General features: G+C 31.3%; 1 protein-coding gene across 8 annotated transcripts in view; it reads left to right on the forward strand.

Annotated features, from left to right (window-relative positions):
- LOC124360498 (voltage-dependent calcium channel type A subunit alpha-1) overlaps nucleotides 1-15,632 on the forward strand; it is a 344,248-nt gene that overhangs the window by 308,865 nt on the left and 19,751 nt on the right. For all 8 annotated transcript variants that reach the window (XM_046814185.1, XM_046814181.1, XM_046814184.1 and 5 more), the window contains 2 exons: nucleotides 5,008-5,135; nucleotides 6,316-6,538. In XM_046814185.1, the coding sequence (XP_046670141.1) occupies nucleotides 5,008-5,135; nucleotides 6,316-6,538 (351 nt within the window). The remainder of the gene's footprint in view (nucleotides 1-5,007; nucleotides 5,136-6,315; nucleotides 6,539-15,632) is intronic.

Consider the following 15,632-nt stretch of genomic DNA (forward strand, 5'->3'; position numbering starts at 1 on the left):
TCAGCAAAGGTTATCAGAACACTAATGCAACCCTACTTAGGACGTAACCATGTGTTGTACGTTGATAACTGGTACAGCAGTCCCGGCTTGTTCAACTGGCTTCTTGAAAATGAAACAGCAGCTTGTGGAACTGTAAGACAAAACCGGAAAGGTCTCCCTTGCTTACCCAAAAAAATGAATAAGGGAGATTGTGAAATTAGGAGCCAAAAACACATGCTTTGTGTAAAATGGTGTGACCGCCGTAATGTAACAATGCTAACAACAATCCACAAGCATGAAATGTTTCCTGTGGCTAAGCTTGGAAAGACTGTAAACAAACCAAGCTCTGTCATAGAATATAATAAGGATATGGGAGCAGTCGACCGCTCTGACATGATGATATCTTTCAATGACAGTGCAAGGAAATCAAAGAAGTGGTACCGTAAATTATTTTTCCACTTGATTGATATTGTTATTTTGAATACATACAACATGTTTGTAATCAAACAAAACAAGAAAAGTGGGTTTTGTGACTTTAGACTAAACCTCATCCGACAAATATTGGAAACACATCATTCTCCAAGAGAAGGAAGGCTGGTAGCCGCGGCGCCGAGGGTCGTGCCGCAGCCAGCCGCTACCAGAGACCAACATCCGCTCCGCCTGACCGGCAGACACTTCCCCCCGCCCACTGCCGACGCCAGAAGGTCAGACACGGAAGACACAAAAGAGATGCTACGTCTGTTCTCATTCCTCAAGCAGAGAAAAGAAGAGGAAGGATACGACGTTTGAATGTAAAGAGTGTGGTGTGCCACTGTGTATACTACATCCATGTTTCGAGCACTTTCACACAAAAAACTAATTTTAGCCTTTGTGTTTTCTCAACAAAAGTAAATGTTAGCTTTTTATAGTAATAATATCTGATTTTCATTAAAAAATAAAACAAAATTTTTCTTACTATTTTGGGAGTGTATTATGTTTCACATCCTTACTCCTATGAACAAATGATGTAGTGATGTTCCAGAACGTCATTACTCCTTAAAGGGTTAAACAATTGTACTCTTGAAACATTTCAGCCTCGATGTAGAGAGCTCTGTGGCTAAACTGAAACAGCAAGGTCAAAATAATTAAAGAAATCAAATGTGTAACTGATGTCTTCGCCACAGTGTGAATCGGAAAATGAAATGATAGTTTGAAACAGTCGTTGAATACATAAGGAAATTGAATCAAGATAAGAGCGTACATTGTTTGATGTCTGTCAGCCGAAACTGTAAGTTTGATAGAACTATTCTGTTGCCAGCCTCATAATAGTACATTTGAAAATTTCTTAATTTTCATAATTAAGAAATTTCCTATGAATTCTAATAAAATTAACATTTACATGTATAGTAATCATTGATTAACACGTTCGCTGCTAAAAAATTAAGTAATGTATGTTGCTAGAGGCTAATTTTTTTTTTATTAGTATTCACTTACCAATTTAGTTGTTGTGACACGGGTTGGTACAGAAAGGTCATCAAACACCAAAAGAGCCGAATTTCGCCATTTTGAAAACGTGCAGTAGATCTACCGCACACGCTCCTGGGGCCAGTCTCTCTTCGAAGCGCGCACCGTTTTCCTTATTGTTTTTGAAAAAACAGACCACTAACGATTGTTTATAATAATACTGGGAACAAATCACTTAGTATAACTTAAAAATATATTGATAAAAAACACTAAAAACTACTATTTACAACCCAACCATCCTCCCCAAGGTACGCTTCATTAGTCATGGAATTGGTCAAAACAATGTGGGACACACAACCCAGGCTGTCCATCACATTCTAAACACTGCCACATCACGTATTTTCTTTCTGCCATTTGCATAGCAAACTCTGCACCTCTTTTGTTTACTTCTCTTTCCACAAGCCACTTTTTCTGTAATCCGTGAGGGTACATGGGGGACGCGGCGGCGCTTCAGAGGTCGAGGAGGCTCGGGAACGTCCGGGAGTAGCTTGTCAATAACCTCCAGACGGAAGTCGTACAGTGGCATTTTGTTTTCTCCACTTGATGTGCGAACTTCGTTATAGAGATAGTGTGCATTCACTAACATCATCTGAATTACGTGGACAAAAATCTTTTTATACCACCGCAGTGTTTTCCTTTCGCAAGGATAATATGACATCATTTTGGTCACTGCGGTCCACGCCTTTCATAAAATGGTTGTATTGAACAATTGGTAGTGGTTTTAGTCTCTCCAAACCACTCCTCGATTAATTGAATTCACCATGTCATTTTCAAATTCAGTGGATATGTAAGAGACAACGCGTTTGTCTTTCCATTTGGCGACAACAAACACTTTCGGCATAGCGGGCGATGGTTTCACCCTTTTTCAGGGTTGCGATTTGACTTCAGGAGATACGTATTTTCTGTCCAGCGAAGAGTTCCAGTGCAATATGTATTCCTACGGAGCAGGCTTGAGGCAAGAGTATAAACTATTATAATAATTATCCATAAATAAACTGTGGCCACAATTGAGTTTCCCTTGCATCAGCTTCAATACAACATTGGCTGCATGCCCCTTACCACCGTAATCATCTAAAACTCCGCAATACATAAAAAAAAAACGAAGTATTAGGCCATGGGGGTCACACAAACTGTACAGTTTGATGCCGTACTTATGGCGTTTCCCTTTTATATATTGCCTAAAGTACAACCGTCCCCTCCATAAAACCATTCCCTCGTCAATGCACAAATTTTTTTGAGGATAATACATTGAGTCCATTTATTGTTGAAGTAGTCAATTAGAAACTGTACTTTAGAAGCTCTGTTGTTTGGGTTAGGGTACCTTTCAAAATTAATGCATCGCAAAATAAGCATGAATTTGTCCCTGGCCATGAATTTGGGGAAGCACGTTGAAAACAGCTTACAAGTTTTCCAATAGTCTTGTATTCGGGGTAATTGTAATATTCCCATGTGCAGCAATAGGCCAATAAAACATTTGAGATCCTCCACGGTAATGTCTTTCCATTTATGGATTCGTGAGCCTGGGGTTGTAGTAGGTCCACAGAATAAACTCCAACGCGTATCTATTCGTAGTAGCCACAATGCCCTCCAAAAAAATCACATCCACCAGCAACAAGAAAAAATTGATTGGGGTAATCTCATTAGGCAAAGGGACTAAAAACTTTTTCCTTTTTTGTAAACGGTAAACATCTTTCATACCTATAGTTTGAGGACTCCATTGTGGTGGTCTTACGTCATAGTCTGGGTCTTCGACCTCTGACTCATCAGTCTCGTATTGTTCATCGTCGAGGTCCGGAGCATAACCAGGGACACCAGGGTCGTCTTCATAATCAGAATCACTATTAGCCACAAACTGACGTCTATTCTGGATTCCACTAGTTCCAGGAGGCAAATCCATGTCTATTGTATTATAAGAATAACACTAAACACACAACAAAAACGGTAAAATTTGAAGTAGTCTAAAAACTAAACCACAAAAACGCTAACTGAGAACGGCGACCACAAAAACGCGGGAAAAGTATATCCCCACGAGCGGCAAAACGGACAAACCATACACGACGAGTGCTGAGAGCACACTGACTGGGTTTCTAAACAATGGCGCTGTGCAGTAGATCTACGTCATGCGCGCCTGGCGCGAGGCAGCCGTGCAGTAGATCTACCGCAACCGCATTGAACGTGTTAAATAAAGAAAAAAAATCATGTAATCTTCAATTACTTCAAATCACGCTGATTATTATGCATATTCTTGTGAGTCTAACCAATTTAATTTGTAGTTTTGAGATGATGCTGATGTTTGTATTTATAATAAAATTGATATTTCACACTTGATTCAGTACAGAGGAAAATGGGTCTTTCTGGGTATTTTCAACTTCTTACAACAATGTTTTCCTTATGACATTTTTGATATCTGGTAAAAATGTGCCTATTTATTTTATTTTTAATTACATACTCGGTCATGAAACTTCCATTGTAGTCCAAAAGTGAAATATGTTTCTGATAATGTATTAAAAATATTTAACCAACTTAATTAGTACAGATTGCAAAATTTTTTAAATAGTTTATTAAAAAATTATTCTTATGTATTTATTATTTGAAAATTTAAAGATGAGAGCCTACGTATTTAACAGGGATTCCTTTGATGTTAAATTTCTTAACTGAATTTAATTACATCTTACTTACAGTTTGTGATTATAAAGTAATATTCTAAATATATATTTTATCACATCTGTAATAAAATATATAATTGGTGTCCATATCAAACTGTAGCTAAAAATAAAACAGTATACTCACAAATAAGAAACTTTACAAATAAGCATAATTTAATTGTAATGACATACAAGCGGTATCAGACAAAAGTATGGAAATTCATAGTAATTTTTAAATTGCAATACTTTGGTAACATCTATCTATGGTCTGTATAAAGTATGCACATATACTGTTTGTAATTCATGGCATTTTTTGACATTTTCTAAATGGAATTGTAAAAATCCCATTTGCATTCTCAAGCCTGATCTCCCTATATCTGATAATATATCTAAATAATGTGGAGAATGCCTTTTTTTAGCCCCATTACTGTCTATATGCAATGGTACCTCATCATTAGTTTAGTGACAAGGAGAACTGAGGGACTTCCAGTTCAACATGTGTTTCAAACTATTTAGGTATCCATCTTACTTTATTGACTCATGATCTCCAAGTCCATAAAATGTTCTCTAGGCAACTTGGGCACACCTATATTCTCTGCTTTTATTAAAATTAATCACAAATATCACATAGACGTCTAGCCGGCAGGACAAAGATAAACGCCATTGACTCAAATTTTCTAAATACCTGGTTTTGAGCAACTGGCTTACATTGCTACACTACAAGTGGTATCCAATCCTTGTAAATACTGTCCTAGTTATCAATAAAAGACAGAATATACAAGAGTATTTAAAGACAGAAACAGCTTATGTGTATTTATTTGAGCGGATATTTGCATATAAACTTTGTATATAAATTTACTTATTTAATTTTGGTTTTCAGGTTTTGGATCAGGCACACTGTGAAAACCCAAACCTTTTATTGGTTTGTCATCGTGCTGGTGTTCTTCAATACAGTTTGTGTGGCTGTGGAGCATTACAACCAACCTAAACACCTCACTGATTTCTTATGTAAGCTAATGAAAATGTGTTTAACCTCTTGAGAGTGCTTAAGGCATACACCTTGCATTATGATGTCATCACCTGAGTTTGTATTTGGCCAGCAACAGATCACAGTATATTATAGCGTGCAAAACCGTTACATGTAAAATAGGTCTATGTATTGTAGTTAGATATCACCAATATTCAGACCTAGGATTTACACAGGAACACTATTGTAATAACTGAGTAAGTTCAGTATAACTCCGCTAGTTGTCACAAAACACTAGATGTTAGTAGTAGACTCCCTCATACGGAATAACACGGCACATGCCATGCTCACTTGTTTGGTCATCCTTTGGTGCACTTGTACACTTACATAATTTAATAAAGATGTAGTGTTTTAAATACCACTATTTTTAACAACAAATTTGTATTTTAGACATTCAGTCTATTACACCAACTTCAAAAGTACCATTACATGAATTAATACATATGTCAGTATTGAATGAAGATGCCAACTTCAAAGTTAGGTAACTTTTGTGCCAGAAATGAAGTATTGGGGAAAACCATAAGCATTAACTTCAGTTAGCTTGTCCCTTCTTAGTTCACTGCAACTACTCATTCTACATTCTAAGTTATTTTTGTTTTGTCTGCATTATGTAAAGCACTTTATAATATTTGTAATATTCAAGCACATTAGTCAGTCTTGTTTTCACAGAGGGGGAAATATGACATGACCTCAACACTATAAGTTAATTTTTGTTAAAATATTTTTTAGTGTCAAATATTTATTACAATAAAATATTTATGAATTCTGTTATTTTACATTATCTAAACCACACCATGAAGTGTTACTACGTATGTTATTTTGTATGTTAATTCCCATAGTAATGTTAATTCATAAATAAAAGTTTAAAACTGGATGGTCCACTGTCAAAATATTGCCTATTTGTTTTATTCATCGTTTCCTTTCACCTACTATGTTTATTGTTTTTCTTATTTCTTTTTATTAAAGAGGACAGAAACTTCTAATTAATTATCTCCAGTGAATCAATGAAGTCCAGACATTCCAATAAATTGAATAGATAGCTTTTATAGTTTACAACTGACTTTTGAAAACTATTTTATATTTTACATTGTTATATTATAGCAATGATTCTTCACTATGTTAATTATATTTTGGGTATTAATTCTATTTTTTCTTTTACAGATGTTGCAGAATATGTTTTCCTTGGCCTTTTTATGATGGAGATGTTAGTAAAAATGTATGCTCTGGGACCTAGAATTTATTTTGAATCTGCCTTCAATAGATTTGATTGTATAGTTATCAGTGGTTCAATTTTTGAAGTAATTTGGTCAGAACTTAAATCAGGTTCATTTGGACTATCAGTTCTAAGAGCTCTTCGTCTGTTAAGGATATTCAAAGTGACAAAGTAAGTGCTTAATTTCATTTTGTCAAGCTCTTGTGTTTACTGGTCCAATAATTGGTTAGCTTGTTTTTAATGCTATCTTATCATTGCTTGAACTACTTTTTGTATTTAATATATAACTACAGGGCTGATGTATATGTGAACCCATGTGACAAACCTCTAAGATATATTCTAAAAGTCAAGATAAAACTTTTTTTTATTAAAATTGTCTCAAGAAATGCAGAATTCTGGAGCCCTCCAAAGTTAAAAAAAGTACTTTTTAAGCAACGGCTACTTTATTTATACAAATTATACCAATACCAGAATGCTTGTTTTTTTAACAGTATGAAACTCATTTATTTCTTATAATAATAATTCAAGGATCTTTCAAAAAGAATTCTTTATTAACCCTCTGTGTGGCACAGGCAGAAAGCATTTAGTGACAAGCATTTATTTTATGTAAAAGTTTTACAAACGTTAGTAAAGAACAATATTTTATTACTTAAACATAGACATGTTACATACTTGAATGAAAGAAAAAATATTAAGAATAAAGAAAGGTTATTTGAGTTTCTTATGTATAATTATTGTTAATTATTTAAGAAAAAGTGTAACAAGTATTTAACAATCAAAAGTAACATTTCTATTGTATGCTCAATTAAAGATAGTTATAAAAAAATTGTGTATTACTTACATATTTTTTAAATGTACTATTTTTAGGGGAAATTTTATAAAAAGGAACAAGTAGTTGCAAATATTTTGTCTTCTTATGATTAAAAAACAGGGAAACATCTGAAAATTCTATGGTATGTTTTAGGAAAACATAAGGAATGTACAATAAAAATTAAATAGTAATACAAAAATGAATATAACAGATTTTAAATGACAAAGTTTTCAAATTAAACCTTTAATTTTAAGTAAAGGTTAATTTGTTTTATTTTGCTTTTACTAAGCATACCTTATTTTGTTAGTTTGGTAATGTGTACTTCATTTGGTTTTGTTATCTTTATAGCGATATACAACTTTCAAAGAAAATAAATAAATCAAAAAAGCATCTTTTTAACATTTATTTTTCAGGTCTAGTAGAAGTAGACTTTATAGAATAACACATTAATAAAAAAGATTTCAAATAAATTGGAAATGTATGAACATATAATTGTAATAGCATATGGAATCTGTTTTTCTGCTCCTATCTGACGGAAATATGAAAATAAACAGATATTTGCTCTAAATACAATCAGGTCTTTATTTTACATATGATCAATTAATCTTGTTGCTCGCAAATGAAAATATTACTGGTTTTTAATAAATTTTATTGAAGCTAAAAATTACAATTGTTATTTTGTTTTATTTACATATTATTAGTTTTTTAATTGATACTAATCACGTTTGGTTTAGAAACAATGTTTCCTGAATTTGATGAACCAGCACTATTTGTAGTAAAGTTGTGTAGTGACAGCCATTGTGCAATCCCCAAAAAAAAACATAATTTTACATGAACTATATGAAAAGTACTATTGGTATGCATATTTAGCAATTTTGACATCATTGTTCATGCAAGGATTGCCATGGTGGGCCTTGCCACAAGTTAAATATTTGTTTAACTCTGTCAGATTGTTTTATGCATCTGTTTTCACCACTCAGAGGGTTAAAATAGGCTATTTTATGCTGTTGTGAATTGTAAAGTTTGACTTTTTAGAATTTTTTTGTTATAATGCAAGCTCCTACCATTTTTTTATGTTGGGTTTAGTGTGGAAACCAAATGTGTATCTTCTCTAATCAGGGATTGCCAGTGTAATTGCTCACATGGGGTGATATAGAGCATGGTTGTGCAGGTTTGTCCCTCAGGTCCAACCGGTACAGGTTTACAAGGGAACCTATAGTTAGGTACTATTTGATCAAATGGTGTGGCTACCTAATTACAATAATTAACTTTGTATGGCTCTGCATCGAATAAATCAATCTTTTATAAAACATTTACAAAATAAATGGTCTTATTTTTATCTATATAAAACATCCTACATGTTTGTCTTAGAGGTCCAGATATACCTATATAATAGAAAGTACATTACTCAAAAATTTTAAAATATTAAGTTTACTTAACACCTTATATTACATTTGGGTTTGGATATTCATATTACAGAAATGAAATCAAAGAGTTTGATGAAGTGTGCTTCCTAAAAAGTCACATACATATACAAAAAGTAAAGAAGATTAGTAGATCCCCCATCCTGCCATAGATTTAAATTTATTTTAATTTAAACATCAATTAAGATTAAAAGTCATCATAACTGTTTATTTTATTAGCTCTCACTTTCTTCTCTCAAAGTAAAAAGATAATAATTCTATTCACTGGATACATAAAAAATACTGTATCATATTTATGTCAACACTTATTTCAAAATGCAATACTTCTTTTAATTTTATTTTTTGCCTTTGGACTTAGTCATGAAAGCTGTGATTGGTTTTAGTTCTTGCCAATCTAATCCTTAGGGTAAAATGGTAGCCAAATGCAGTATAATAAATCTCATTTGTTTTTGTTGTAGTTTGTAATATACAAGTTGAAATCCATTAAAAAATATTTATTGCTTTAATCCCATGTAAAAAGATAAGCCCCAAAACAAGTGCTTTGACTACAAAAATTATGTGTATGCTTATACTTCTTTTATCCATAGTAAACGTGTTTTAAGTATATCTGTAAGATTTTTCCACATCCTATTAGTACAAATTTAATTGTTCAAATAGTTATGCTCAGTCAAATCTTTAAGATTATATATTTTCAAAATATTTACGCTTGACTGTTATCTTATAATTAATTATTCTTGAGTCAGTAAACAAAAGAGCCACAAAAGTGAATATATGTTGTGATTGTACAAATTCAGTGATAGTGCGTCATATAATCCTCCAACAAGAAGAAAGAAGACTACATAACTCAACTGGGAGCAAATTTAGTATATTAGTTTAACTAAACGTGAATAAACAAGTGTATTTAAAATGTTATTTTTCATTTGCTGGGTGATGATTGTTTGAAGTTAAGACATTGATACAACTGTACTTCAAAATAATATCTAAATAATTTTATTGAGATTATAGAAAACCATAACAAATTCTAATGTGTATTACAACTCCAGAAATATATTTACAAAATATATTAAATAATCGGAAAACTATCCAGTAATTAATTGTAAATTATAGTATTATATTGTAGATAAAAGAAAGATCAATTCTAATACCAAATTTTTAAGTTGTGTAAAAAATTTGTTTTATCCTTGAAACATAGCAATATATAACATAAACTGCCAGTATATTGTACATTAATATATAAATCAAATTAGCTGAAATTCTGTGACAAAATTAATATTAGGAAATGAATTGAAATCAACATCCAGTATCTTTACAAAATTAAGCTGTAAATTTAGTTACTGTATTTGTTTGGCAGTATTGTCCATCGTTCTATACATCTCTAAATAGTATTAGGTCGTACTTAAAAAACTACACAAATCTAAAGATATGTTGTCTGTAATTTATTTAGAAGAAGATATGTAATTAATATAGACAAACACACTTATGTAGATTTCATAACATTGTTTTTTATACAAATTTCTGTTTATTACAACTTAAAATTAAGAATGGTTGTATTTTTTTAATATCTATAATTAGAACAGTTATTAGTATTTAATTGTTGTGTGACAGTAATATTGCAGGTGTATCAATCAGGTACTGTACAAGTTTTCCTACAGGAATTGTTAATGTAAGAATAGGGAGAAGTGTTAATGCATATAAACTATGTATAAAATGTGTGTTTAGTTTAGCTGAAAACATCATATTATTATGTGAGTGCATATGATCAGATTACTGGTTTTCATATCCGTTGCTTACATTAACCTAAGATAACATTAGTCCATTAAGAGTATGGACATCATATGAGATTTCCTTTGGCTCATCTGGAAAGAGTAATCTATCTAGAACCAATCTAAAAGATTACTCAGTATTAAAACATGCTTTAGCAAAAGATAATAAATTTATAAAATCTGTTAGTTACAATTCAATGGTAAAATTTAGCATCACACATGTGAGTAAAACAAGCCAAAGTGTGCCAGAGAAAGGCAACATTATTTCAACGGAGGTTCTGACTAGGGTATTCTGTTTTAATATGATTCAGTTGCCAATTTATTATTTCGTTATCACTTAAGAATTAATTTGATGCAATAGAACATATCATGGTTTTAGTTAGATGTGTGAAATCAGTGATTCTAGTGAATCAGTGACCATTTATATGGGCAAAAAATTACTTCAACCACAATAAATATTAAAGAAATAACAAAGTCAAAACATTGTAATGCTTATTAGAAATTTCCGGTATATGAAAATTAACTAAACCCAACATAATATAAAGGAATACTTGAGACAAAATTAGTCAAACAATGACATACATTATCAATATCTTCTGTTGGCTTTACACAAAACAAAGTTTTGCGTATGAAAAAGAGTGGAATAATGCAAAAAGAGATACCAAGGAAAAGAGAACAATGGCTCACAGTTTTTTGTTGATAAAGTTAACAGTAATAATTGGCAGAGATAGTACCAGAAGAAAAGACTCATTCAATAAATTTTTAAAAGGTTCAAGGATTTCTACAAGTACCGTATTTGATCAGATGATGAGGAAAGACTTTTTTTAACTCATACAATGTGATCTAAGGCTTTAAAAAAATCTATACATACTATATTAATTGTGTGTTTAAATTTTGTTGTAAGTACAAAAAGTTTATGTATTAACTTTGGTACCTCAAAGTTAATATAACGCAGGTATGAGCTCTCAAGTAAAAAATTAACTGCATTATTAACTAAATAACTATAAGTGGAGAATAAACACATCTTTTTGAAGTTTTATTTCTCAAAACAGTAGCCTCACAATAAACCCCATTGTGAAAATCTCTAAACATATAATTTGTAAAAATAGAATCTAACAAATCTGTAAAACCCGTCTCTTTTTACTATAAAAAACAAACATAATTTTGTTTCTTGTTCAAGATAATAAGTAGGTATCTAAATTATTTTTAAATACATGTTACGTTTGAATATAACAGTTGTAGAGTAATTAGTCTTAACAACAATCAAGATAAGGAGGGCTGAATCCTTCTTTTGACTCCCCTAAAAAAGTGTTGATTTTGCAGTAATGCTGGTATGTGAGATGAACAAAGAACTGGGAGACAATGATCTAAAGTTGTCACAAAATTCTGCTAAATATTGAATTATGTTGACAATGGAAAAGTAACAAAGAAACTAACCACTCTACAATTGATGTTATCGACATGCATTGTTGGCATGTGTTTAAGAAAATACTAAGACAGTATTAAACTAAACATGTAACATCTTTAATATTTTGGGCCAATCGTTAAAAAGATATATGATGACCATACTCAATTTTGGATTTTTTTATTCCTGAAAAACAAATCACTACCTAACCCTGGAGCTGCCGGTCGATACCATTTCCGTCCTTTCTAAAATGTGATCGGTACTGTTTGGTACTAACTCAGGTTTTATTATTTTATTACAATGTGTCAGAGTTTTCACATGAAATTTCATATAGTAACTCTCAGGTACATTATTTACAGCCTTCTGGTATTCAAGTTTTTGTCCTGCTGTCTATAACTTTTTGCGTTTAATACTTCCGATTTGATCAGCTGTGATAAGGTCAAGTTTTGACACTATGCTTTGAGGTTATTAGTGACAATTTAAGCCAAATGTTATGTACACTATCTTACTGGTGTAAATATGTGTTTTTTATGTCTTTAGAACCCAAAATTGACTGTATTAAAAGTCATAGATTTTACGTTTTGAATTATTTTTCAAGTGTGTTTAAAACTCATTTTTGTTGTTAACCAATGTACAATGAAATATATTTTCTCACTTGTGTCAAAGAATAGTATGCTTTTAACATGGAGAGGTTGCACGTTCTTCTTGGGTGCAAAAGGCCACTTGAAGGCAATATGCTGATGCTACTTTTTTTCATATATTTGTTATCTCTCTTTAGTAGGAAATCTTAAAAAATCCTGTGATTAGTTTGACTAGCTGTGTCTCAGAATGTAACATTTTTAATTATCTGCAAATTTAACTATGTCAATAAAAATCATATTACATTACTGTATAGTAATCCATAAAATTTAGACTACGAGAGAGGTCACTTGTAAACAAATTGATCCATGTACTTTTTTAAGCATGTAAATAAAACATTTGTTTGTACTTCAAAAGAAAATGTGTGTAATAAAAGAACAACATGCAAAATTGATCTTTAATTTATTATAAGTGAGTGATCATATTCATAAATGTAAAAGTTTGTATTAAGGATTATTGCCGATTTGGGTCCTGGGGACAACAAAATTTGATTAACATGATTTATGAGTGTAAATTTAATTCTGTAAAATTGTTAATGGTAATAATTATTGTTAGATTTATGGAGTCATAAAAACAAAGTAGTATAATTTATTACTTTTTTCTAATTTTTAAGTAATTATTTTACAAAATCAGTATACTGCAATTATCCTTAGGTTAGGTTATATTAATTAATTATACTTAAGAAAAAGTGCTAGCCGGAAGAACTATTTTAATGGTATTAAGTTTATAACGCATTCAAGAAAACGTGATCATATTCTATAAACTAATATTAGGTTTTTTTGACAAAGTATTACAATTATTGACTTTTTAATATCTATCAAGTTTATTACATACGAGGTTTGTTTGAAAAATATCTAACATTGACTTTTGGTAAAATTTGAGTCACTCGCAGCAACCACAACCCAGTACCATTCAAAGTATTCCTTTGCACAAGCCACTACCGTCATACAGTGCATATTCTACGTCCAAAAACTTTTCTTGAACTAATTTTTTTACATCCTCAAATGTGAAATTTTTTCCATTTCAGAGGAAAAATTTTTAATATTTGGAACGTTATTTAGAACTATGTCAGGACTGTAAGGATTTTGTTAAAACTGTTCAATATTGTGGTTCACTGCTGAATAAGATTTGATAGTCGTTATGGTTTGCATTTTGGTAGTTTAGATTCAATCATGACCTGATCCAATCCGGTAGTTTCCTTTGCACTTCATCTCATAGCCTCTGCTTTAGGATATCAAGATAATATTCCATGTTGATTGTCTGACCTTGAGCATATTCATAATAAATAATATCATCCTGATCAAAAAGGATTGTAAGTACTGCTTCGAGTTTGTGATGTTTCATACTTGTAGCTATAAACAAATGTCTTATCACCAGTAATATACTAGTTTGTTGTCTGTAAAGAATCCAGGTTATCCTGTGTGATTTCAACATGGCAATTTTTTTATTATATATAACCAAAGAACAAATTTTGCAGAAACACTTTATTTTCAAATATTTGTGTAAATTTCACAAACTGCATATTTTGAGATGGAAAGGTCTTCTTTAAACTCATGTACAGTCAATGAACGATTTTCATTGATGACATTCAATTTTTGTGGGATTTCTGACAATTGTAGTATTGCCAGATCGTAGGTCTCTCTCTGCTGACATCAGGCTTTCTTTAAATTGCTCAAACAAATCAAATATATCTGAGTATCACCCATAAATCCGTTACTAAAAGCTATATGCATCATAGAAATTGTCTCTGAAGCACCAATGGCTCAATTTCTGGCCAAATGTGTGCAGCCTCTTAACACAAGACTTTCATCATGGTGAAATGTCATGCATGCTGACTTAATAACTAAGAAACCAAGCATTGTGACTAATGACTGGGCAGAGTGCAGAGAATGTCTCAGAAGTGTATCCTAACCCCCATACGTTCTGAGATGATGGGTTGCATAACAATTGGCCAGAAGGGTTGGATACTTTTTGTACAAACCTTATATGTCTAATCAGAATACAATAGCTTTATATAAATATATAAAACATTAATACATGATGGTAAAAAATAAGGTTTGTGTAATATTGTACCACATTTAATACTAACTAAGCTAAACTTGTTACAAGTAAAATTGAAGTATTTTGAAGTAAGATCACATGCATAAATTACAAAAAAAATAAATAAAAATATGATCACAACTCTTTTTTTATAAAACATTGTAGGTAGTCAACATCTAAAATATGCTGTCATTTTTAGAACATATTCATACACTCTCTCCTCCAAAATGTCTCAACATCATCCTATGTGGCAAACTTCATGTTTGTTTTATAAGACCCATCTGTTTACAACATCTGTCATGGTTATAAAAAATAATTTCTCTGTTTTACAGTTCTAAATGTTCTTCCACAGATTCCATGTAAAAATAAAGACAATCTAATTATTATTTATCACTTTGTGCATTTTAAATAAATGTTTCTAGCACATGATATCTTTTTTACCTGGAAATTAAAGTAAACAAAATAAATCTAAACACAATATAATTTTTACAGAAACAAAATCACAAATATTTGTCCTAATAACAATTTTGGGTCTATAGAAAACTACTAAATCTTCAATTGCAATAAACCATATTGTTATTAAATTACCCATGATTTAAAAAATTTCAACAAGTAACTAGTAATACAATAAAATTTCCGTTTATATTACTCATGTGATACTATTATTTGAACAGTTTCTAATCGTTGAAACTGTTTGATGTCCATTTTAATGCATTTTATGTATTAACTTTGCACTACTAGAATATACAACAGAAACTGTTACTTTTAATTCTGAGTTCTATTCCTGCTGAGTATGTTAAGGCATTGCGTAGTTGTGAGGTTTTCAGTGAACATTAGTTTTAGAAATCACATTTGTAGCAAATTGCACAGCCTGAATATAATTCTGTAGTAAAATTATGTATAATTAAAAAATAAAAAGGGGAAGTTAATAAAAGCATTTAAATATTTGCTTGATTGGTTTTTTTATTGTACAAAATGTACGTGAGATTGAATAAATTAGTTGTGGTCAGCGCAGACATGGTATGAGTGCAAAACAAATGGGTTGCTATCCACCAGTATCTAACTATTGCTGTTTGGGCAAACAATAATCATTATTCTCCCACTATTACAGCAACATTAAGAATAAAAAATTAATAGAATACTATTTTTCTTACCAATATAACAAAATGTTATAGATTTACTT

Source organism: Homalodisca vitripennis, chromosome 4, assembly GCF_021130785.1.
Source record: "Homalodisca vitripennis isolate AUS2020 chromosome 4, UT_GWSS_2.1, whole genome shotgun sequence".
In the NCBI taxonomy this organism is placed as follows: Eukaryota; Metazoa; Arthropoda; class Insecta; order Hemiptera; family Cicadellidae; genus Homalodisca; species Homalodisca vitripennis.